This window comes from Bos indicus x Bos taurus, chromosome 11 (assembly GCF_003369695.1).
Source record: "Bos indicus x Bos taurus breed Angus x Brahman F1 hybrid chromosome 11, Bos_hybrid_MaternalHap_v2.0, whole genome shotgun sequence".
Lineage (NCBI taxonomy): Eukaryota > Metazoa > Chordata > Mammalia > Artiodactyla > Bovidae > Bos > Bos indicus x Bos taurus.
This window is the reverse complement of record NC_040086.1, coordinates 102,138,003-102,163,251: the sequence shown is the minus strand read 5'-3', so window position 1 is coordinate 102,163,251 and position 25,249 is coordinate 102,138,003. Positions and strand designations below refer to the sequence as shown.

Genomic DNA, 25,249 nt, shown 5'->3' with positions numbered 1-25,249 from the left:
GCGATTGATGGAAACAAATCATCGCAAAGCGAAACAGGTCCCCCTGGTCATCACTACGTCCAGAAATGAGGTCAGGGGACAAGGGTGACCACACCCCAACCTGCCGGTCAATCAGTGCTCGTGTCTCTAGAGGGGCCCAGCAGACACTGGGGCCTCCCAACTGCAGGGGCACATCTGAAGGAGAATTGCTGTTAATTTGTTAGGGGTGATGACACCATCACTGTGTTTTTAAAACAAAAGCCTAGAAACATACACTGAAGTACCAATTTCCTTAAAACAGTTCCAGCAAAGCACAAATACTAAATAGAACAGAAACACGGAGCGGGACTGCCCTGGTGGCCCAGTGGCTGATTCCATGCTCCCGATGCAGGGGGCCCAGGGTCAGGAAACCAGACCCTGCACGCCACCACTGAAGATCCTGCATGCTGCATGAAAGCAGCCACGTGCCAGCACAAGGACACGAAGCAGCTAAACTGGCAAACGTGGTTTCTGAAGCCAGGAGTAGATGCAACAGATCTGGTAGAGGGCAACTGGGGCTTTTTATACAATATGCAGTATTTTCATGTACATTTGCTCTTTTCCATAGATAAAACGCTATTTAAAGGGGGTGGTGGTGTAGGCATGCAGGTTTCTAAGCTGAGAATGACTGAGCAGTTGTCGAGAACCTGGCAAGGCCATGCAGTCCGGCACACGGCAGGCGGGCTCTGGGAACCGTGGGGCTGAGCTGCAGAGGCAGGGTGCTTGCCTGCCCCAAGCGTGCCTTTCTCAGCTCTGCACAGGAACTGAGGTGGCTTCCTGGCGGGGGGCCAGAACCCAGACCCTCTCCCCTGAGGTCTGAGCTTGGCAGCATGGCTCAGGAGAGGTGGGACAAGTCCCAGCTGAGATCCACCGGCCAGGACTGGGGCCTGCGGGAAAACCTTGCAGACATGAGGGGCGGGGGGCAGCCCGGCCTGCCCTTGGGAACAGCTGCTTCTGGCTGAGGCGGGGCGATGGGCTCCCCTCTGGCTGGGGCAGCGTGCGGGGTGTGCCCCCCAAGGTTCGGCCCCACCCAGGGACCTCCTTGCCCTCTGGTTTCCCACCAGGCAGTACTGAGACAACAGCATCATCCCCGGGAACCCCTCCGTAACACGTCCTTGTGGAACAGGAAGGGGTGAGCGTGCGGCTGGAGCGCCCTCTGAGGCTGCTCTTGCCTGGCCCACCTGCCGAGGGGCACCCGGCCTGTTCTCAGCCATCCCAGCATTGCCAACATCAGGGCACCAACGAGCAACTGAAGGGACAAATGACGTCCAGCTGGAGCCCAAGCCCCGAGGCCAGAGAAAACCCCTCTCGGGTTCTGACACCCACACGAAGACACCAAGACTCCTTGGGGAAACGTCTTTAATGAAGACAGTTCCAGCTGGGCCTGCCCTTTGCCAGGTCACCCCAACGGATGGGGTCTAACACTAAGGACAGTCTTTGCCACCGTGACCTGGACCAGGGTCCCCGCGCCGCCCTCACCTCCAGTCTGACCCCAGCCAGGCCGGCCCCTCCCGGGCCGCACCATCCCCACCGCCAGCTCACGCTGGTCTCAGCCAGGGGCGGGGCAGGGCGCTGGGCTGGCGAGGCCGGGCACAGGCACCCGGAGCCAGGGGGCAGCCTGGGCGGGACCAGGGGCAGTGCACCCAGCTGCTCTCCTCAGACAGGCCGCCTAGGGCTGTGCTGGCTGCTGCAGATGGCGCTGGGGTCCCTGGCGTGTCCTGGACCCCTCATCGGGCCTGGGCAGGGGCCTGGGCTGGGGGCCTGGCTGAGGGCCCAGGGCTGCATTACACGTAGTCCAGGATCTCCGTCTCCATCTCGTTCTCGCTCCCATCAGACGGCTTGAACTCCTCCTCCTCCTCGTCGTCCTCCTCCTCCTCATCTTCCCCGGACTCGCCGGTCAGCTGCTCTTTCCCACTGTCCGCTTTGGTCGGGCTGGAGAAGAGAGCTGGGCCCAGAGACCAGGCCGGGTGTGTCCTGATGCTGGCCTGGGCAGCCCCTGCACCGGCCGTCCCTGGGCTCAGCCCCAGGGGCCCTGTCTACAAATTCAGGGGCTGGGGCTCCAGTCTGAAGCTGCTCCAGGAAGTAGGATGGCTGGTGGACCCGGACTCATTTAACCAGCACCTCAGAGCAACACTGATGCCCAGGGCCTTGGGAACCTCCCCAGAGCAGCCCCAGGCAGCTCCTGAGTCCAGGGGACCCCGCAGGAGTGGGCCTACGCTGCCTTTCCCCGACTGGGCGCTCAGAGGGGCCCGCGTCCTGGGGGAGGCTGAGAGCCCCGGCTCTCGGCAGCTCTGTGGGGGTCGGTGATCTGGGACGCCCCCACCCCAAGCCTGGAAGGAACCCCAGAGAGGGGTCCTTTCCCTTACTCTCCCCCAGCTCCATCAGAGCTGCACGGCAGCACAGGGGTCACTCCCCGCCCCACGCCCGGGGGAGGGGCAGGCAGGGCATGGCAACAGGGCCCCCGCCCCCAGGAGCGACAGGAGCAACCTGCCCACAGTGGTCGCAGGATGCAGGGTGAGGTTGGGGCGTGAAGTGGCAGCCCCGAGGGCAGCCCCAGCCCCACTCTTCTGGGCCCGGCTCCTGCCTGGACCCCCAGGGCTGAGCGCCTTGGGACCGCCGGGGGCGGGGATTGGGGGGGATGCTGGCTCCTGGCTCCCACTGGGTGAGGTTTCCTGCAGAGCAGGTCCTTGAGGGATGCCTGCTCTGGCCCTGGGGGGGCCCACAGCACGTGGGGTGAGCCGCTCTCACCAGGCCTCTTGGAGCGGATGGTCTGCCGGATCATGAGGGACATGGTGTCCCTCAGCTCGTCTGTGGTCTTGGGGAGGCACCAGCCATCGCGCTCGGTGCAGGAGCTCTCCGCTCCGTCGTTGCGGTGAATGACTCTCTGCAGCCTGGGTGTCGGAGACAAAGGTTGGGGGTGGGTCTCAGCTCAAAGGTGGTGGGGAAGTCTCTGCTCAAAGGTCCAGGCTGTGGGTCTCTGCTCAAAGTTCTGGGGGGTCTCTGCTCAAAGTTCTGGGGTGGGGGTCTACTCAAACATCCAAGGTGGGGGTCCGCTCAAAGTTCTGGGGTTGGGGGGGTCTCTGCTCAAAGATCTGAGGTGGAGTTTTGCTCAAAGTTCTGGGGTGGGGGCGTCTCCGCTCAAAGGTCTGGGGTGGGCGGGGGGGGATCTCTGCTCACAGGTGCCAGTAAGCAGTTTCGGCAGAGCTGGTGTGCTCAGAAAAACAGCACTCAGAGCGCTGTCCTGTGGATGAGCGCGGTCGCAAAGGGCCTCCTCGAAAGCCGCTCGCTGGACTCCAACCTGGAGTAAGCTGCCCCTCCAGGCCAGCATCCCTCCCCCAGCTTTCTAAACATCACTGGGAACAGCTGGGTTAAAAATGTCTGGGATTCTGTCAGCTCTGGGGACTGGGAACATGTCAGGAAACCTCATGCGGGCCACGGCGGAGGAAGACAAAGACCCCAGCCCAGCGCCATGCTCTGCACCCAGCACGGTTGGCTGCTTGGGGGCAGGGTGGCCCACGGGGGACCCAGGAAGCCGCTGCTGGGTGCCGCGCGGCACCCAGGCGAGGAGGGCCGGCAGCACTCGCTCCCAGGGGCCAGCCGTCCCCTGAGGGGGACGTGAAAGGGAAGAGAGGCAGGACAGTTCCTGGCAGTTTCTCTGCTCTGCACCCGAGTGCCCCGGTCCCCGCCTCGGTACCCCTCAGGTACGTACTCCTCCACGTTCAGGTCACAGAACTGGTAGAACATCTGTCGGTATGGCGGCAGGGCCCCCTCCTGGAAGATGTACACCGAGTCCTGGAAATGAGGGCCGAGACGAGCCGGGAAGGTCAGGGGAGCATCCCAGAGGTGGAGGGCGCTGGAGACCCTGCAGGGGGCAGCTCCCCGGGGCCTCTTCCAGGGCAGCGGCCTGTGCCAGCCCTGAGACCTGGCAGGCTTGGCTCTCCTCTCTGGATTCAGGTGGGTGGACGGGTCAGAGGCCGGGGCAGGTCAGTAGGACATAAGCTGTGATTCCCCCAGTGCTGATGGGGGTGGAAGCAGCCAGGCCTCTCGGGACCCTAGAGCCGCCCACAAGACCAGCCAGGCGCGTCTAGTGGGGAGGCCCCACTGGGGTCGGGCTCTGCCTCAGTGCCTCCTTGCCTCCTCACTTCTAATTGGTCATCTTAGGGAAAGCTGCAGACCAGTTCCAGAGGTGGGGACTACGGCCTAAAATGAGGTTCCCGAAGGCGGATGGCCACTCAGGTGAGGATGCAGGCTCCCACCCTGAGGAGAGAGGAGACGGACCCTGCGGGCATATAGCTGGCCCCAGCCCTCTGTGGCCCGGGACACCCCCCCAGGCCTGGAGCAGCTCACGTCAGGCCTTGGGACGTTGCTGCCTCTGCTGGGTGGCTGTGCTAAGGAGGCCCGGGCCTGGGAGGGCAGCCCTCATCCAGCCCACGGCTGGGTGCAGGTGGTCTGCTGTGGCTCTGGGCTCACAGCCCTCAGTCTCACCCTGCCCGAGGGGCCTCAGGGCCCGACTCAGAGGGCAGTACACGTGGCTGCTGGTGTCTAAGACCCTCCCTGAGACAGATGTGCCCTGGTGGTCAATACCTCCGCCCCGGGTGCTCGCATCCTGAGTTGTGTTTGGAGGCAGTGCTGGGAGAGGGGAGTCAGGTGAAGGGACTGGAAGGGCAGGGCCGCCTCCGTCAGAGCCTCCCCACGTCACAGGCGAGGCCCAGCATGGGCAGTGGGGCCCAGCCTTCAGGGGAGGGCCCGCCGCTCCACCCACCCCTCCCTCTCGCCCGGGCAGGCAGCCCGCGGACGCCCACCTTGAGCTTGTACTTGTTGGGACTCGACTTCTGTGCGGAGGCCGACCCCGAGGGGCCCAGGCCTTGCTTCAGGTCACGCATGGTGACGAGCTGGCTGGCTGCGAGGGGACCACGGCAGGGGTCTGGAATACAGGGGGGTATTTCTCCCGCCCCGCAACCTCCCCCTCCCACCCTGGGGCGCGCTGGCCAGCAGGGCCCTGGAGTGACCCTTCGGGAGGCCCCTGCCCTCCCGCAGTCTGGATGCCCCTCTTTCCCGGTGCCTGCTCTGCAAGGGAGCCCGAGGCCCTTACTGGTCTTTTTGACGGTGATGGGGAGGCTGTAGTTGTAGGTGCTGCGCTTGGCCTTGACGGGCATGTCGCTGGGGGCGTAACCTGCCGGAGAGGGCGGGCGCGTCAGGCTAGGGGGTGCAGAGCCCCTGACAGCGCGGCCTGCACCACAGGTGCACCAGGGCTCCCAGGGGCGGCTCCTGAGAGAGGGGCACAGGCCCCGAGCTGGAGAGACAGGAGCCGCCGTGTCTCGCTGCTTGGTGTGCGGGGGACTCACCGCAGGCGGGGGACGGACACTGACCGGACGCCTGGCCTGCACGGCAGGAGCCACAAGTAACTGTGGAAGAACAGAAGGACCGCTAGAGCGGCACCACGGGGCCAGGACGAGCTCGGTCCTCGGGTCTGCGCCAGCCCGCCTCCGACAAGCCCGCCGAGGGCAGGAGGCGTTTATCCTCTCCGTGCGGATCTATTCTCATTACCCAAGAGAATGCTGCAAATGCAACGCTAGGAAGGGAAAGGAAAGCAAAGGCTTCAGTAATTGTTTACCGTATTTCATTCCACATCGGATTCGGAAGTCAAGCACTTGATAAATCTTGGCCTCTGGGCGTTTTCGGGGGTCATATCCAAATCGAATCCACAGGCTTCTCCAGGGGCCTGTTATCTGGAGACAGACAGGGTGGAGGTGTGAAGTGAGGTTCAGGCTGATCCTCGGCTCCCCTGAGAGGCAGGCCCCACCCCGCAAACTTGCACATGTGGCTCTGTCTCCTGGGATGTGTCACCTGACCCTTCCAAACCTTGGTCTTCCTGTCAGAGGGCATTTTGGGGAGGATTAAAGGAGTATTAAAGCTGAAGCTCCAATACTTTGTCCACCTGATGCGAAAAGCCAACTCATTGGAAAAGACCCTGATGCTGGGAAAGACTGAAGGCAGGAGAAGGGGAAGACAGGATGAGATGGTTGGATGGCATCACTGACTCAATGGACATGAGTTTGAGCAAATTCTGAGAGATGGTAAAGTACAGGGAAGCCTGGCGTGCTGCAGTCCATGGGGCTGCAAACAGTTGGACGCGAATGAGTGACTGAACAGCAACGACAAAAGGAGACGGTGACCCTGGCACCCTTGGCACAGCGCCTGGCACAGAGGAAGAGCCTGCGAACCGTCACAACTATCCTGATGGACAGGAGGCTCTGAGGCCCCGTGTCCAGAGAGCCCAGGCTGAAAGGCAGCTCCGTGAGGATGAGTCTAGGCCCAGGAGGGACGAGCCGTCTGTGCTGCCCGCCCCCACACCCCCACCCTCCCTGCCATCACAGTCACATCGTCTGCCTGCCCTCGCAGGGCCCCACGTTCAACCCCTGGCTGGCAGGAGTGCCTCCTGGTGGGCCCTTGGGGAATCTTGACAATGACACCCCCATCTCCGTGCCCTCTTGGACTCAGTCCGAGGTACATCTGCTGCACACTGAAGCCCACTCGACCCGGGAGAATGAGTGAACGCAGGCGGCACTGTGGGCAGGCCCCCAGGAGCTCTGCCACATGCTGGCTGCAGGACGCTGGCATGTCGAGCTCCCAGGCCAAGCCTAGCATCCTCACCAGAACAATGCCCCTGCTGCCGCGCTAGCAGAGAAGAAAGAGGCTGTGCACACAGCACTTACCACAGCCCCTGGTCCTGGAAAGCTCTCAGCTCAAGGCCATTAAAAACGTACAATCCCTTTATTTCCAAGTTACGTAATCAGTCTTGAATCCCACAGTTACCCCAGTGTGGCTGACATGTGACCGTGGAGGCTGGGGAGGGCCTCTGCAGGGGCGGTAACAAGCTGTCCAGCGGGTGCTGGGATCAGGATGACCCTGGCAGGAACCCAGGGTGGTAGGCAGACCCTTACCATGTAATAGGCCACAAAGGGCAGCAAGATCTTGAGCTTGTCGGGGTGGACGCTGATGTTGGCCTTGAGGGCGTTGCGTGACCAGATGGGACGGATGTCAAACAGCTAGAGGGGCAAAGCAGAGGCTGAGAGGAGGGCAGGCAGCTTGCCCGCCAGCCCCAGGGGCCCCTGCAGGGTCCGGCCCCAGAGGAGGGGCAGCCGGTGGGGAGCCGCCTGCAAGAGCCACCGCGCGCTTGCTCGTCCCCCCCTCGGAAGTGGCCTGTGCACCCAGCACGTGTCCAGTGCAGCTGGGCCCGAGTGTCCTGGGAGGACCACGAGGGGCGCCGTCAAAGGGTAACGGGGGAGGCAGAGGACCAAAGGCCAGAGCGGGCCTGGCCAGAGCTCCAGGACCCTGAGCAGCCCCAGAGGCAGAGGCCTGAGCTGGGGTGTGAGGAGGCCCTGGGGATGGCCCAGCCCAGGGGAGGGCTGTGGAAGGCTGGCGGGTGGAGGAGGGTCAGGGCAGGAGTGGCCCCAAGCCACAAGCAGGCTGGGCTGCGCGCAGAAGAGTGGCCCCACGTCCCCTGACCCAGTGACTCGGGCCAGGCGGAAGGCTTCTTCCTCCCAGGGCCACCTGGCCTGGCACGCAGCAGGTGTCCCGGCTGATGTGTGTCCTGGCCAACAACTGGAGGAAGGAAGTTTCTGGGACCCCGGAGCTCCAGGCTGCAGTCATGCCTGGACTGCGCTGACCCCCAGGGGACCTTGGAGGAGGCTGAAGAACACTTTCAGCCTTGGGAAGGCAGGGCGTGCACTGGCAGAGCCTTAGACACGGCATCTGGAGGTGAATGGTTCCCGCGAGTTAATAAACGAGTCTGAGACGAGCACGGGGCCCAGCGGGTGAACAGCGGGCGGCCGAGGGGCGGGGCGCACCTTCCTCAGCTCCTCCTCCACTTTGTGGTCCACGGGGTTGGTGCAGACCTTCTTCCACGTTTGGACCGCGGCCTCCATCGGCCGCTCAGGCACCTCATCTCCCTCAAAGTTGACAAAGATGGCGTTGTGGGGGCGCCGGGCCCTGCTCAGGCCGATCAGGTTCTCGCCCGAGAGGGCAGGATTGTTGTAGCCTTCCCTAAGGGCAGAGAGAGAGCTGAAGGCAGGGCACCAGGCGTGGGCCTGGCTGGACACTGGCAGCCCACGTCTGGGTGCTTCCCCTGGAAGCTGGGCAAGGGGAGGGCCTTGGTGCTGGCCGGGGGCAAAGGGGCAGCAAGTCGGAGAGCTCAGGGAGGCTCTGAAGCTGGGCCCAACGTCCCAGAGGCTGGTGACCTCACAGCCGTGTCCAGTTGTCACGGCACCATCCAGCCAGTGAGAAGCTGGGAACAGCCCAGCGTCTGTCAGGCGGGGGTGGGGATCAGTGGAGGTGCGGCCACACAGGAACCATGGATCCTCTGCCGGCTGTGCCTACTGATGTCACAGCTCACTCATCTAACCCTTGAAACGGTCCTTCCATCTTCCCATAACGAAGGACCCAACTTCCACAAGTCCCTGCAGCCATGGGGGTTGGAGACCTGCTTGAGCCAGAGCTCGAGGCGACAGAGCTGGGATGCCAGCCCAGGGAGGCTGGGCGGGTGGTGGTGGCACCGACCACTGTCTGGCCGCCTGCGATGGAGCCTGAGTCCCTGACTTGGAAGCCTCTCAACGATACCGCAGTGAAGGGAGGACGGATACTACCAAATGGTCTCATCACAGAGCAAGAGGCTAACAGGACTCTGCTTCCACTGCAGGGGACACAGGTTCCATCTCTGGTTGGGGAACTAAGATCCCACAAACCACGTGGCGCGGCCAAGAATAAAAATAGGTTTTTAAAAAAGGGCTGTTTTTATAGCAGAAACCAATACAATATTGTAAAGCAATTATCCTTCAACTAGAAACAAGTTAAAAAAGAAAAAGCGCTCTGCTGCCAGCAGCCGTGCTGGGCCTGCCTTTATGAGCACGGAACCCAGGGGCCAACACTGCCCGGGAGGCTCCGAGTGCCTCCCTCTGTGGCGGGAGTCGGAGCGTCCGGCCTCGCTGAAGCAGGGGAGCAGCCCCAGGGACCCCCAGACGCCCCCCATCAGCTCCCACCACTGCCATCACATGGCCACTTCCACACCATCCGGGCCCCACCCCACCCACTCCATTATTTTGAAGTACTTTTCAAAGTACATCCTGGATGTCACACAGGGGATTATTCCCTTTTAAATCTGTTTCCATTTCACTTTCGTTTTCCATGAGTACACACCATCTGCATATTTACAAAGAACAACAAAGTGATTTTTCACTTTGGGAAACAGAATTATAAAGACGGGATCGAACCTGTGCCTTTTTTCAAAAGCATGACTCCATCTGAAACCCCCTGAATTTGTCCAGTTTTCAAAGACAGCTCCCTGAAGCCCCAGACACCCGAGCAGGAAAGCCCCTGGCGGCCCCTCCAGGCCCGACGGCAGTTGCAGGGAGAGGGCCCTGCCTGGCTGTCTCTGCTGGCTCCCCCCACCTCAACTGCCTCAAGGAGGAGGGACCCCGTCAGGGGTCCACGGGTCATCTAGGAAGGTGAACCTCCCCGGACCAGGGCAGGCCAGTGAGGCGGATGCCAGGCCTCCTCGGCCAGTCCTCGGTACCCAGGAGGGTCAGCAGAGCAGAAAAATCGATAGCGGCCCTGGGAGAAAAGGCAGGTTCTTTCAATGTGCTGGAAAATCGATAAACCACATAGGAGAAAAACAGGGCCTGTGGGTCCCAGGGCAGCTGGCTTTCTCCCCCAGTCCCCCTGCCAGAGGCGGGGGGACAGAGGAGTGGCTCCAATGCCGCCAGCCAGCGCCAGGGCCAGCAGTGTGGGGGGAGGGCGTGCTCTAGTTTCTTCTTGGACATATTTGTGTTTGTTTCTGACTTAGGAGTAAAATGTTTGTGGGAGGAAAATAATTAAAACATTTTAGAAATATGCAAATTTTAAAAATTAAAACTCTTGTACCGAGTATAACATACACACAGAAAACTCTGTCACTGCACAGGCTAGAGTTTTCAGCGGGAGGGGATGGACTTGATTCTTTTTAGTTAAACATGTCTATAAACATGGTCTTTTCTAACAAGCACAGTTTATTCCTGCGATCAGAAAAAAGGGTGACGGGGTGGGATGACGTGCTCAACAGGCCTGAGAGACGGCGACGCTCGCCTGGCTCTCAAGTTGCCTTGGAGACAACAGGGCAGACATCCGGGGCCAGGATGACGTTATGGACACTGCTGCATTCGCTCGCTCTGTGGCCGGGGCTGTGGCTGCCTTAGTCCTTCCCGGCAGAGGTGCATGCCGACTTGTTTCTGGAGGACACACTGTGACGCCGGGGTGGCAGAGGGGGAGAGGAAGCCAGCAGCGGAAGGCTGTGAATGGCTGAAGCTGGTGACGTGGGTGGGGGGTCCAGACAGCCCCCTCTCCTTTTGGAACACCTCAGAATGCATTTTTTGAAGGAAGAGAACAATTCCCCTTTCTCTTCAGGGCAGAATCTAAGCTCCTCCGCGGGGTCTGCAGGAGCCTCACCCACCAGTCTCTCGGCTTCGGGGACAACGCCCCTAGACGAGCCCTCTGCACGGGCCGGCAGCAGCCCCCGGGTCTGCTACACCGTCCCTCCCCGGACCTTCACCTGCCTGGCTCTGTTTCAAAGGTCACACCCCCCAGGAGTCCTTGCTATGCCCCACTCATGGTCCACAACAGCCCACTCCCCACTTGGCTCCTCCAAGACACACGCCTGCCCACTGGCCCCCGCCGCCCACTTAGTCACCCCACGTCTCCACCGGCTCCCGAGCTGGGCCCATACAGAGCCACCTGTCATGCTCCCTCCAACCCCGGCTCCAAGGGGAGGCCTGGGCCCTGCCAGGCAGGCAGTGCTCATTGATGGAAATATTTGATGAGGGAAAAGAAGGTTCTCGTCCTTCCGCCCCTCCAGAGATGACTGTCTGGGCCCAATCTTCCCGGTTTTCCCAGGCTTCTGTTATCACTCAGTTTATTTTTATAGCATGCAGTCTGCTCTAGTGAGGTTCTCTGGACATAAGCCACGTCGGCCCATGGAGCCGGTCTGGTACAGGCCGTGTGGTCCTCCCTGGCACAGACAGGCCATCATTTAAGTAACTGCATGGTGCCTATTCACGGACTGGTCACCACCCGCTTATCCACTGTATCACACTCTGCCGGCACTCACTGTGCTGAGTATTCCCAGGGGCTTCATCATGCAGCTCTCTAATGATGCAGAGACATGGGGACTGTTACTATTGCTATCAGGTGGAGAGGCTGGAGCAGGAGGTCGGGGCTCTTGTGGGATCACAGGCCCAGAACCCGAACACAGGCCCCCGCCAGCCTGGGCTCTCCCACTACACCAGGTCCTCCCAGCTTCCTGCCCACAACCAGCCAGGAAACGCTCTCGTCAGTGTATCTTTGAGCACCGAGATGGGAATCACTATGGGACAAATTCCTACAAGAACCACTTGGTCGACTGGAAAGAACATTTAACACCATAGTAGGGGAATTCCCTGGTGGTCCAGTGGTTAGGACTCCATACTTCCACTACAGGGAACATGGGTTCGATCCCGGTCAGGGAACTGAGATCCCCTAAGCCGCGTGGTATGGCCAAACATAAACCTGTAATAAACTCTGCCAGATCGCTTTCTAAAAAAGTCAACCATCCTCGTTCTCTGCCCCCAGGTACAAGGGGTCTGTCTCTCCACACTTTCAGGAACACACTTTTGGCGATCGGCCCTCAAGTCCTGAGGCGACATCTTGATCGACATTCCATGGTGTGGGGACAGCCCTAAGCAAGGCCTCTGGGTGGGATGCAGGGACCAGGGCAGGCTCCTGACTCCCCTGGTCACCAGCTGCTCTGCTTTTGGAGGCACTGGGGCCATGGGCCTGAGCAGAGCCGGCTGCCCTGGCCCCCTGACCGTGGGTGGCAGAGTCCAGCCCTCTGAGCACAGGGCCCTGCCCCGATCCCGAGCTGCGGGCGGCAGCCGAGGGGGCGCTCACCGGTGCTGTGTCTCTGGGCGGTAGTAGTAGTCCACCGGCGTGTCCAGCCTGGAGAAGATGGGCGGGGGGATGTAGAGCGGCAAGTCCTGGTGGAAGAAGCTCTCCTTCTGCGGCTTGAGCATGAGCACCTTGTCGTACATGGACACCTGCTTGCCGTCCGCCTCTGTGTGCACCGCCAGGTACTGGAAGTCAGACATCCCTGGGGAGAGAGGTGGACAGACGGCGGACGCCCTTTAACACCACCCAGGCGCTGGCAGCTGCCACGCAAGGCCCACATCTGCTTGGGGGCGCTGACGGGGTCTTGCGGCAGAGGCTGCTGGGCAAGAGTGGCAGGAGCTGAAACCACCCCCCTTGAGTTGCTTCTGGGAGCTCGGCCCCGGGTGCTCCGAGTCACCTGGAGAGACATTATGGGGGAGAGGGGCGGGTTACATGACACTGAGGACGGAGTCCGGGTCAGGAATGTGCGAGCTGCACCGTGCGTGACCTGAGACATGCTCCAGGTGAGGCTGATGCTGCCGGTCTAGGACACACACTGAGCAGGGAACTGCCGGCTCGGTTAGAGAGAGGAAAGCACATGACAGGGAGAGCCCCGTTCTGGGAAAGACAGCCCTCTCTGGTGAAGACACATCCACCAGCGATGGATGTTCAAAACACCCGCCGTGTGGGGGTCCCAAGGCCTGTTTTAGTTTTCGCACACTTTCTATTATTCATTTCCAGAATTTTTTCAGTTTCTGCCTTAGACTTGCAACAGCCACCACAGATACGCTCCAGACTTAGTTATTCGCCAAGTGCTTCCCGTGCGCCTGGATTGGCTCTCTGAGAGCACCATCTCCCGAATCCCCATGGGCGGCTATAGGGGTCAGGGCCTCCACTGTCAGACAAGCACACCCAGGGAGGCTCAGGCAGGCATGACTCCCCTCCCCACACCACGCCTCACCCCTGTGAAGACCCTGCAGGACACATCTAGTTGGCTGAGAGGTCAAAGGACATGAGGTCCCAAGGGGTTGAAGTGATCTGGGAAGGATTCAGAAGGGAGACAAGACCAGCACCGGTCAAGACTCACAGGTCCCCAAATACGAGGGAGGGGGTGGGGTTGAAAATTGGAGGCCTGTGGACCTTTTCCTTTGGCCCCACAAAATGGCTTTAAACATGAGATGTCTCAGAGAACTCCAGCGGCCAAGAGCCCAGGGTCCACAGGGAGCTGCTGGCTGGAGTGAGGGCACCTTGCCTCCTGGACAGGGCCCACGCTCTGCCCTCCCCTCACGCCTGGGCACAGCCCGGCCCCCTTCACGGGCAGATGATCCACACAGCCCCCACAGGCAGGAGGGACACAGGTCCGGAAATAAGCCAGCACAGGAAGAAAGCATTTCGCAGTTACCTTGAAATTTGAAGACGGTGGAGATGACTCCAAGGCTCTCTATGTCGTACGTGACCTGGGGGCGAGCCTCAGGCCCCAGCACCCCACTCTGTCGCCTGGTCTTCCGCTTGATCCGGAGCAGCAAGCTGTTGGTACTGAAGCGGTTGGCACACACGGGGTGGCAGTAGGGGTCCTTGGGCCGGAAGTAAAGCTCCAGCCTCTTGGTGGCATCTGCGTAGATCTGCGGTGAGGCCAAAGGAGACAGTGACGCGGAGGCTGGCTGAGGAGCGGGCAGCTCCTCCCTCAGTGAAGGCCCGATGGGGACCCAGGAGGCTTTTTCTGTTTTGTGTTCTAGGCTTTTAATTCCCAAAAGACTTATTTTCCAAACCCAAGGATCTCAGCTTTTATCTGGTAGAGAACATAGGACAGCCTCTTCCTTTCTAAAGCCTCCCTGGTGGCTCAGATGGTAAAGAGTCTGCCTGCAATGTGGGAGACCAGGATTCATTCCTGACTCAGGAAGATCCCCTAGAGAAGGGAATGGCTACCCACTCCAGTATTCTTGCCTGGAACATCTCATGGACTGAGAAGTGTGGTGGGCTACTGTCCATGGGGTTGCAAAGATTTGGACACGACTGTGCGACTAACTCTTTCTTTCTTCTAAAAGGTTGTAAAGCAGCAAAGTTAGAGACAACAACTGCCAGTTAAGCAAAGCCTGGTCAGTGCAGGGAACCGCCATTCTTCCGGGAGCACTTCGTGGCGGTGTCAGCCCCGCGTCTACCATGGAGAGTCTGGGTGGGAGCCTCATGACTTGTCTAGGGTCAGGAACTACCCACCCAAAAAGGTCCTAGTATTCAGCCTCATTTACAAATGTTCCAAGGTCCGAAGGAGGTGAAATCAGTACCAAACACTTGGCCCTGACTTGTGTGACTCCTCCTTTCCAGGCTTGACTCCTTCTCCTTAAAATGGTAATAGGAGGACCCACTGATCAGATTCTTACGATGACTAAGAGAACATATATATAAGGCGCTTAGCCTGGCACCTAAGTCATGGCAAACACGCTACCTGTGTCATCCATACAGGAATGCCTGTCCCACACGGGCTAAGAGGGACCAGTCAGTGTCTGCTGTGTGCATGTGAAAGCACCAACAAGGTCCCCTAGGCCAAGGTCATCTACCTGCTGGCGCCCCAACACCCAGGACACAGCCTGGCCCTTAGCAGGTGTTCAGGAAGCGTCTAGGGAAAGAAGGTTAAAAAGAGCCCCTATCATCAGGGAACAGGTCTATTAGACTGCTGTGCCGGGAATGACCCTAGATGCGGGCCTGGCACAGAGTAGGTGCACAAGAAACAGGAAGGTAATGAATGAATGACCTGTCTTTTCCCCAAAGGGCTCACCCTGTACCTGGGTACAAACATCCCTGGGGTTAGCAGCAGTACAGACCCTGTCAAGGCCACAGGAAGTCAGTAAGTCAGGGTGAGAGAGCAAGACGTGAATGACTGGGCTGCTACGAGCCTCCTGTGCTCAATGACAGGTTCAAGGCTTTTCAATATTCATAAAGGATGAGGAAGCAGAATTAAGAGTTCAGACTTCAGAGGGAGGCATGTATGTGTTTAAATTCCTACTGTACTATGTAGGGGCTTGTTTGACCCAACTTTTCTTCCTGTGTCTTTACCTAAAAAATGGGCATAATAATGGTACCTAACTCACAAAACTGTGTTTCAGTGTCTCCTGAGGAGATCCGGGTCAGCAGTGGCCTGCCACAGGGGCAGGGGCTCTGGGTGCAGCAGACCTGGGTATGGCATAAGCCCTCTTGGATGAGGTTGTCATTAACCCCAACATAGAGCTGCCATAACTTACCCAGCACTGGGAAACACTCTGGGAGGGCACAAACAGAACCTTGTGCACCAGTACCCAGGAGAAAGGAGCCGTAACCCCACAAGAGAGTGCCCCAGACTTGCCCGGGAGTGTCCGGGGGAGGCGTGGTCGGCGGTGGCCTGCTGCAGGGTCGGGGGCACTGAGTGCAGCAGTGCATGCACGGGACCTTCTGAAGGAGGTGCCATTATCTTCACCTCCACCATAGTTTGGCCTCAGGTCAAACAACAGGGAGGGAACACAGCCCTGCCCATCAACAGAAAATTGGACTAAAGATTTACTGAGCATGGCCCTGCCCATCAGGACAAGACCCAGTCTCCCCCACAGTGAGTCTCTCCCATCAGGAAGCTTCCGTAAACCTCTTATCCTTCTCCAATAGAGGGCAGACAGAATGAAAACCACAATCACAGAAAACTAACTAATCTGATCACATGGACCACAGCCTTGTCTAACTCAATAAAACTATGACCCATGCTGTATAGGCCACCCAAGACGGACGGATCACGGTGGAGAGTTCTGACAAAATGTGGTCCACTGCAGAACGGAATGGCAAACCTCGAGAACCTCATGAACAGTTCAGTTCAGTTCAGTCGCTCAGTCGTGTCTGACTCTCTGTGACCCCATGGACCACAGCACGCCAGGCCTCCCTGTCCAACACCAATTCCCAGAGTTTACCCAAACTCATGTCCATTGAGTCGGTGATGCCATCCAACCATCTTATCCTCTGTTGCTCCCTTTTCCTCCCGCCTTCAATCCTTCCCAGCATCAGGGTCTTTTCAAATGAAAAGACTTCTTCGTATCAGGTGGCCAAAATATTGGAGTTTCAGCTTCAACATCAGTCCTTTCAATGAATGCTCAGGACCGATCTCCTTTAGGATGGATTGGTTTGACCTCCTCGCAGTCCAAGGGACTCTCAAGAGTCTTCTCCAGCACCACAGTATGAGCAGTATGAAAAGGCAAAAAAATAGGACACTGAAAGATAAATTCCACAGGTCAGTAGGTGCCCAATATGCTACTGGAGATGAGTGGAGAAATAACTCCAGAAAGAATGAAGGGATGAAGCCAAAGCAAAAACAGCACCCAATTGTGGATGTGACTGGTGATAGAAGCAAGGTCAGAAGCTGTAAAGAGTAATATTGTATAGGAACCTGGAATGTCAGGTCCATGAATCAAGGCAAATTGGAAGTGCTCAAACAGGAGAGGGCAAGAGTGAACATCGACATTTTAGGAATTAGCGAACTAAAATGGACTGGAATGTGTGAATTTAACTCAGATGACCATTATATCTACTACTGTGGGCAGGAATCCCTCAGAAGAAATGGAGTAGCCATCATGGTCAACAAAAGAGTCCAAAATGCAGCATTTGGATGCAATCTCAAAAACGACAGAATGATCTCTGTTTGTTTCCAAGGCAAACCATTCAATATCACAGTAATCCAAGTCTATGCCCCAACCAGTAATGCTGAAGAAGCTGAAGTTGAACGGTTCTATGAAGACCTACAAGACCTTCTAGAACTAACACCCCAAAAAGATGTCCTTTTCATGATAGGGGACTGGAATGCAAAAGTAGGAAGTCAAGAGATACCTGGAGTAACACGCAAATTTGGCCTTGGAGTACAGAATGAAGCAGGGCAAAGGCTAATAGAGTTTTACCAAGAGAATGCACTGGTCATAGCAAACACCCTCTTCCAACAACACAAGAGAAGATTCTACACATGGACATCACCAGATGGTCAATACCAAAATCGACTGATTATATTCTTTGCAGCCAAAGATGGAGAAGCTCTGTACAGTCAGCAAAAACAAGACTGGGAGCTGACTGTGGCTCAGATCATGAACTCCTTATTGCCAAATTCAGACTTAAATTGAAGAAAGTAGGGAAAACCACTAGACCATTCAGGTATGACCTAAATCAAATCCCTTACAATTATACAGTGGAAGTGAGAAATAGATTCAAAGGATTAGATCTGACAGAGTGCCTGAAGAATTATGGACAGATGTTCATGACAGTGTACAGGAGACAGGGATCAAGACCATCCCCAAGAAAAAGAAATGCAAAAAAGCAAAGTGGCTGTCTGAGAAGGCCTTCAAATAGTTGTGAAAAGGAGAGAAGCGAAAAGCAGAGGAGAAAAGGAAAGATATACCCATTTGAATGCAGAGTTCCAAAGAAGAGATAAGAAAGCCTTCCTCAGCGATCAATGCAAAGAAATGGAGGAAAACAATAGAATGGGAAAGACTAGAGATCTCTTCAAGAAAATTAAAGATACCAAGGGAACATTTCATGCAAAGACGGGCACAATAAAGGACAGAAATGGTATGGACCTAACAGAAGCAGAAGATATTAAGAAGAGGAAGGCGATGGCACCCCACTCCAGTACTCTCGCCTGGAAAATCCCATGGACGGAGGAGCCTCGTAGGCTGCAGTCCATGGGGTCGCTAAGAGTTGGACATGACTGATCGACTTCACTTTCACTTTTCACTTTCATGCTCTGGAGAAGGAAATGGCAACCCACTCCAGTGTTCTTGCCTGGAGAATCCCAGGGACGAGGGAGCCTGGTGGGCTGCCGTCTATGGGATCACACAGAGTCGGACACGACTGAAGCAACTTAGCAGCGGTAGCAGCAGCAAGGATACACAGAAGAACTATACAAAAAAAGATCTTCACAACCCAGATAATCACAATGGTATGATCACTCACCTAGAGCCAGACATCCTGGAATGTAAAGTCAAGTGGGCCTTAGGAAGCATCACTATGAACAAAGCTAGAGGTGATGGAATTCCAGTTGAGCTATTTCAAATCCTAAAAATGATGCTGTGAAAGTGCTGCACTCAATATGCCAGCTAATTTGGAAAACTGAGCAGTGGCTACAGGACTGGAAAAGGTCAGTTTTCATTCCAATCTCTAAGAAAGGCAATGCCAAAGAATGCTCAAACTACCGCACAATTGCACTCATCTCACACGCTAGTAAAGTAATGCTCAAAATTCTCCAAGCAAGGCTTCAACAGTACATGAACAGTGAACTTCCAGATGTTCAAGCTGGATTTAGAAAAGCAGAGGAACCAAAGATCAAATTGCCACCATTTGGTGGATCATCAAAAAAGCAAGAGAGTTCCACAAAAACATCTATTTCTGCTTTATTGACTATGCGAAAGCCTTTGACTATGTGGTTCACAAAGAGTCGGACATGACTGAGTGACTGAACTGAACTCACTAGATGGTTGTGAAGATTCAATCATGCATTCAAACAATATTTTGGAAGCAGGCACAATTAGGGACGTTCGGATGACAAGAGTGATCAAGAGAGACCAGGACCCACAAGAGCTGATCATCTCAGAACCAAGGGTCCAAGACAGACAATGCTGCTGCTGCTGCTAAGTCGCTTCAGTCGTGTCCGACTCTGTGCGACCCCATAGACGGCAGCCCAGGAGGCCCCCCTGTCCCTGGGATTCTCCAGGCAAGAACACTGGAGTGGGTTGCCATTTCCTTCTCCAATGCAGGAAAGTGAAAAGTGAGAGTGAAGTCGCTCAGTCGTGTCCGACTCCCAGCGACCCCATGGACTGCAGCCCACCAGGCTCCTCGGTCCATGGGATTCTCCAGGCAAGAGTACTGGAGTGGGGTGCCATTGCCTTCTCCGAGACAGACAATAAAGACTCTAACACACAACTTGAGACTGGAATTAGCAGGTGAACTGCTAGCAGCCACTTTAGTAAGGGCAGTCAGGGAAGGACTCTCTAAAACAGAGACACTTCAAGACCTGGTGCATTTAAGTCACTGACATACAGCTTTGCACCAGGTAAAGAATTCATCCCAGCTCCACTGTTTGCTGGGTGTACTTGAACAAGCAGTTTTTCAGTTTTCCTGTAAAATCTGGACAACCACAGTCCCTACCTGGCAGGGTTCTGATGCGATGCGAATGTAGGTAAAGAACCTAGAAATATAGCTGGTGCAGAACAAATCTGCAGGAGACCAGAGTCCGATCCCTGGGTTGGGAAGTTCTCCGGAGAAGGGAATGACAATGCACTCCAGTATTTTTGCCTGGAGAATTCCATGGACAGAAGAGAAGCCAGGCGGGCTACAGTCCGTGGGGTCGCAAAGAGTCGGTGTGCCTAACACACATACATTACTACACTTCAACTCTAATAACATAATCCCTCCTCCCCTTCTCATGTAGGTCTGTTGTTGTGTCGCTCGGTCGGTCCGACTCTTTGAGACCCCCATGGACTGCAGCCCGCTGGCCTCCTCTGTCCATGGGACTTTTTAGGCAAGAACACTGGAGTGGGTTGCCACTTCCTTCTCCAGAGATCTTCGAAAGGCGCGTCTCCTGCTCTGCAGGCGGATTCTTTGCCACTGGGCCACCAAGGAAGTCCCTCTTCCCTCAGATCCTAGGGGGAATCAGTCTACGCCCGGCAGCCCCCATATCAGACCCCCGCCCCCTGGCCGCTCCAGAACCTCCTGGAGCTCCGTTGCCAAGGCAACCTCAGATCCCTCCCGGGGTGGTCTCTCCCCTCAGCCGCAGTCCCGCGACTCAGTGCTCCCCTGGGGACTCCTCACCCGGGAGACGCCTTCCTCGCCGCCCAAGGTCCGCAGCATCTTGGACACGTCGCGCACCACGCCCGGGTACTCCACACACACCATGCGCCTCTCGCGCCGCAGCTCCACCGGGATGGCGGCGCCCGGCCGAGCGTCTGCCGCCGCCGCCGCCATCCCTGCCAGTCCAGTCAGGCCCACCGCGGGGGTGGGGGGAGAAAGTCCCCTCCACACGCTCCTGGAAGCCTCGTCTCAATGGTTCCGCGAAGGAATCGTTCCGGGGACCCCTCCCCGCTCGCCTGTAGTCTATATCCCTGAGTTCCGTGAGGCTCGAAGCCTTCGAGTAGGACGGCGATAAGAATACCGGAGGCTGGGCGGCAAACGACCGCGCGGACGCCCAACCTCTGTGTAAAATAATAAGCTGAGGCGCCCGAGGGGCGGGGTAGAGGCCAATCTCATCAACCAACCCGCGAGGGACCCGGAGGACGTGTAAGATACGCCCAGTGAGACTTTAACCAATGAGAACCAGAGGGCCACGCCCAGTCTTTTAGCCAATGAGGAGCCGAGAGGAAGCCGGGTTCCGGCCCCCTCCTTCCGGTTTCCTTTCTGCCAATAATAAACCAGTCATAGGCGGGTCCCCGCCCCTTCCTCCAATTCCTCCCACTGACAGCTCGAGGGCGGGTTCGAAGCGGACTTCCGGTGTGTCTTCTTAGGCGGGCAGGTCCCAGTAATGAATTGGTTTCCGGACGCTCACCTCAAGAGGTTTCTTGAGGGGCTGGGACCCACCCCCCCCCCCCCGCCACCCCCGCCCAACCCGACCCCACTCCTGCTGGCCCTCCGAAGACAGAGGCCACGAGGAGTTCAGTCTGGAAATAGCGAGAGCGAGAGAATTGTGCTTTGAGGGTTGTTTTTTTTTTTTTTTTGCCATTCTGCACGCCTTTCAGGATCTCAGTGTTCAGCTGAAAGCCCAGAAGAAGCCTAAGATCGCCACTAGGTCTCCAGGAAACTCCCGGGAATTGCGCCTTGAGTGCTCGTCCACCTCCACACAGGGAAAACCTGGAAGTGCCCCCCACTCACCCCTCAGCTAGGGCAGAATGCAGGCCTCTGTCCTTTGTTTCCTAAGAGTTATTTAGCGCCTGTTGTGAAGCGTTAAGTGAGCAGCTGTGTGGAAGAAGCGGAACCAAGGGGCCAGGGGCCATTCTAGAGAATTACGAGGACAAAAACTATAGGGAGAAAAGTGTGTGTGGTGGGGAGATGAAGGGTCAGAGGTAGACATAGGCCAGACAGATCCTGTAAAGGATGTGCGTAACAGATTGGCTTTTTCTGAGTGCGATGGAGACCCCTTGAGGGGTTTTATGCAGGAAGTACCAGAACCTGACTTATGCGTATAAAAGACCATGGCTGTTGTGTAGAGAATAGACCAGAAAAGGCAAAAGTGGATTCAGATAAACTAACGAAGTGAAAGTCGCTCAGTCGTGTCCGACTCTTTGTGATCAGTCCATGGAATTCTCCAGGCCAGAATACTGGCGTGGGTAGCCTTTCCCTTCTCCAGAGGATCTTCCTGACCCAGGGATCAAACTCAGGTCTCCTGCATTGCAGGCAAATTCTTTACCAGCAGAGCTGCCAGGGAAACCCAAGAATACTGAAGTGGGTAGCCTATCCCTTCTCCAGTGGATTTCCTCAACCCAGGAATGGAACAGGGGTCTCCTGCATTGCAAGTGGATTCTTTACCAACTGAGCTATCAGGGAAACCAAACTAACAGAGAGGCTGTATAACCCAGGCAAGGGATGCTTCTTGGGACCAAGAAAGTGGCAGTGAGGATGGAAAGAAGGGACTGGATTTGAGGATGTTAAGGGAGATATGTATACCCCAAGTTTCTGAAGTGACTTCTCAGTCAAAAGACTACCTTTTTACTCTAGATGGATTTAAGAAGGCCAAATAAATACCACGGAAATATGTTTTTAAAAGAAAAATGTGTAATCCAAGAGTGAGATATATGTCATTGGCTGGGAGCTCTGAGACTTTGAAAGGAAGGCCCCTCTGAGAGCACAGGAATCAACCAAAAGAACGTGGCAGATGAGCCAGAGGAGGGCGGACGTGAGGACTTGCAGGCCCTGACCTACCTTGTTCCTTGGGAACTTGCATATTCTGTCACCAGAGAAGGTTCGATGCTGTGAGGCCAGGATAATACTCCAGACTTACCCATGCCTTTGATAGGGACAGAATTCCCCATTAGGGAACTGTAGATAGAGAGGGAACTTCGGGAGGATTTGGGAGACCACAGTAAGACTAATGATCACTCAAGGAAGTAATGGGAAAATTCTGAAGCAGTGTGGGCTTGTTTCACTCGTGAAGCAAAACGAGTCACTTAGCCTCAAAGTCAGATTGGCCTGCTTAACGACAAAATCAAGCTAACTTGCTTAGCAACAGAACCATGCAACAGAAGCAGAAGACATGCCCCAAACAAACAAAACAACGGTGGCGTGAGACCTGCATCCTCCCCGGTGAGCTCAGTGAGTCAGTAGCCCCCCAAAACATGTTCTTTGACCCATAAGACATGTTCTTTGCACCATGCCCCCAAGACAATAAAAAAATGTTGAAAATAAGGCCTACAACATGCCCAGGGGGGTCATCAAGTTAATGACCCCAAATCAGGCTCTGTGCACACAAAAAACAATCATTTATGGGAAGGTGACTCTTCAAAATGAAAGACCCTCATTGTGCTGAGACCTGAAACTATTTTCCCAAGGTGCTATGACAGTCCAATGCCAAATAGTCCTATGCCAGACAGACTGTGCCAAAGCCTTGGTGTGGATCACCACAAACTGTGGAAAATTCTGAAAGAGATGGGAATACTGAACCACCTGATCTGCCTCTTGAGAAACCAGTATGCAGGTCAGGAAGCAACAGAACTGGACATGGAACAACAGACTGGTTCCAAATAGGAAAAGGAGTATGTCAAGGCTGTATGTTGTCACCCTGCTTACTTAACTTATATGCAGAGTACATCATGAGAAACGCTGGGCTGGAAGAAACACAAGCTGGAATCAAGATTGCCGGGAGAAATATCAATCACCTCAGATATGCAGATGACACCACCCTTATGGCAGAAAGGGAGGAAGAACTAAAGAGCCTCTTGATGAAAGTGAAAGAGGAAAGTGAAAAAGTTGGCTTAAAGCTCAACATTCAGGAAACTAAGATCATGGCATCTGGTCCCATCACTTAATGGCCAATAGATGGGGGAACAGTGGAAACAGTGACAGACTATTTTGGGGGCTCCAAAATCACTGCAGATGGTGACTGCAGCCATGAAATTAAAAAACCCTTGCTCCTTGGAAGAAAAGTTATGACCAACCTAGATAGCGTATTAAAAAGCAGAGACATTACTTTGCCAACAAAAATCCGTCTAGTCAAGACTGTGGTTTTTCCAGTAGTCATGGATGGATGTGAGAGTTGGACTATAAAGAAAGCTGAGCACCAAACAATTGATGCTTTTGAACTGTGGTGTTGGAGAAGACTCTTGAGAGTCCCTTGGACTGCAAGGAGGTCCAACCAGTCCATCCTAAAGGAGATCAGTCCTGAATATTCATTGGAAGGACTGATGTTGAAGCTGAAACTCCAATACTTTGGCCACCTGATGTGAAGTGCTGACTTGTTTGAAAAGACCCTGATGCTGGGAAAGATTGAAGGCAGGAGCAGAAGCGGGTGACAGAAGATGGGATAGTTGGATGGCATCACCGACTCAGTGGACATGAGTTTGAGTAAACTCCGGGAGTTGGTGATGGACAGGGAGGCCTGGCGTGCTGCAGTCCGTGAGGTTGCAAAAAGCTGGACGCAACTGAACTGAACTGAAGTGAACTGATGACAGTCCTGGCCTGACCGTATTGGGAGGGACGAGTAAACATCCCTGCCCTACCTAGGGGAGGAACTGATGACAGAGACACGACGTGTACTCAAGAAAGACAAAAAAGGTCTTCTCCTCCTCCCCTCTCTTCCTCTGATTATAAAAGTGTAACCCACTGAGTATCAGAGACAGTGCAGTACTTGCCTGCCACTTGTGAATCTTACAAGTGTCCTAATAAATCGCTTCTTATCTAGCTCTCGGCCTCTCGCTGAATTCCTTTCTGGGCTGAAACATAAAGGCCTGTGGTGCCACAGCTCTTGGGAACCCTGGAAACGACACCCAGTGGTTTCACCTTGAGATGAAATGTCCTTTCAGACTTCTCATGGCCTTTGTCTTCATTCCATGCTCACCAAGCAGCGAGCATTGGTTAGTTTAATTTGCCAGAAAGAAGAGTCTGAATAAGAGACGTATCTTTTTAGCCCTTTCCACCATTGTAAATCAACAAACAGGTGTGTTTCTATCAGTCCCCTGTGAGTTTGATACATATGAATCAGTCCTGAAGTCTGTCATTGACAGTGGAGTTGACAGATAAAATATTGGATACACAGTTAAATTAGAATTTCACATAATATTGAGGACATACTTATGGTTATAAGTATACTTATACATACTTATGGTTATATATACTTACATAACCATTTTTTCATAATTTATCGGAAATTTCAGTTAGGTAGGTATATTTTTATTTGCTAAATATGGCACACTTATCTTGGGATATTGAAGGGATTGAGTTTCTGAACCTGCAAAGCTGATTCTAAACTATCCATAGCCAGGGCTTCCCTGGAGCCTCAGTGGTGAAGGATCCGCCTGCCAACGCAGGGGACAGGGGTTTGATCCCTCATCCGAGAAGATCCCACAGGCCGCTGAGCAGCGAAGCCCATGGGCCACAACTCCTGAGCCCTCATTCCAGAGCCTTCGAGCTGCAACTACTGAGCCTGTGTGCCGTGACTACTGAAGACTGTGCGCCCTAGAACCCATGACCACAACAAGAGAAGCCCACACACGGCAACTAGAGAAAAGCCCTTGCAGTGACGAAGGCCCCAGCACAGCCAAAAATAAGTAAAACATAAAAAAATAAACTACCCACCACCTTAGGGAGTCTCCCGAGGCCCTGACCACCCCCTAGTCCCCATCCAGTGACCCCCTGGCTTTGTCTCTGCTCACCTGCTCTTTCACGGAAGCGAAGGTGATTGCTCTAGAATGAAACCTCACCCTGCCTCCAGTGACTACCCTACGGGTTCTCCGTCTGCCGCCTGGCTGACTTCTCAGCATCCTTAGGGCTCAGCTCAGAGTTCACCTTGCCTGGAGAGTTTGGGGTCATGCTCTGAGCCTGTTCCACACACACTCATCCTGTCACAGAGCCTGCGGTGGTTTCATTCCTTTTCTTTTTTAATGTAATTTTATTTATTTACTTTTGGCTGTACTGCATCTTCCTTGCAGAGCGGGCTTTTCTCCAGATGCGGTCAGCGGAGGCTGCTCCCTAGTTTCGGCATGTGGGCTTCTCACTGCGGCAGCTTCTTCTGTTGCAGCTGCCGGGCTCGCAGGGCTCTAGAACGCAGGCTCAGTATGGCGCATGGGCTTGTGGGATCTTCCCAGACCAAGGATCAACCTCACGT

At 55.5% G+C, this 25,249-nt stretch overlaps 1 protein-coding gene across 5 annotated transcripts; it reads right to left on the bottom strand.

Moving 5' to 3' along the window:
- Window positions 1-1,360: 1,360 nt before the first annotated feature.
- On the bottom strand, window positions 1,361-20,160 carry GTF3C5 (general transcription factor IIIC subunit 5). Of its 5 annotated transcripts, none has more exons than XM_027556683.1 (12): window positions 19,753-20,158; window positions 13,352-13,571; window positions 11,974-12,172; window positions 7,869-8,064; window positions 6,963-7,067; window positions 5,633-5,747; window positions 5,364-5,423; window positions 5,111-5,191; window positions 4,821-4,942; window positions 3,728-3,810; window positions 2,767-2,909; window positions 1,361-1,963 (listed from the first exon to the last, which is right to left on the bottom strand). In XM_027556683.1, exons 1-12 carry the CDS (start codon window positions 19,903-19,905, stop codon window positions 1,803-1,805), a joined length of 1,638 nt encoding a protein of 545 aa, XP_027412484.1. In that variant the 5' UTR covers window positions 19,906-20,158; the 3' UTR covers window positions 1,361-1,802. The 5 variants fall into 5 exon arrangements, with proteins under 5 accessions (XP_027412484.1, XP_027412485.1, XP_027412482.1 ...); XM_027556684.1 differs by having other exon boundaries at window positions 4,821-4,918; XM_027556681.1 differs by having other exon boundaries at window positions 4,821-5,191; window positions 19,753-20,160.
- Between the last annotated feature and the right edge of the window lie 5,089 nt (window positions 20,161-25,249).

Coding starts and splice junctions, on each gene's coding strand:
- GTF3C5 (XM_027556681.1), bottom strand. CDS start 19,905: ATGGCGGCGGCGGCGGCAGACGCTCGGCCGGGCGCCGCCATCCCGGTG. Junction 5,192..5,363: donor GTGTCCGTCCCCCGCCTGCG/GTGAGTCCCCCG, acceptor CCTCTCCGGCAG/GTTACGCCCCCAGCGACATG. Junction 2,910..3,727: donor TGTGACCTGAACGTGGAGGA/GTACGTACCTGA, acceptor TCCGACACCCAG/GCTGCAGAGAGTCATTCACC.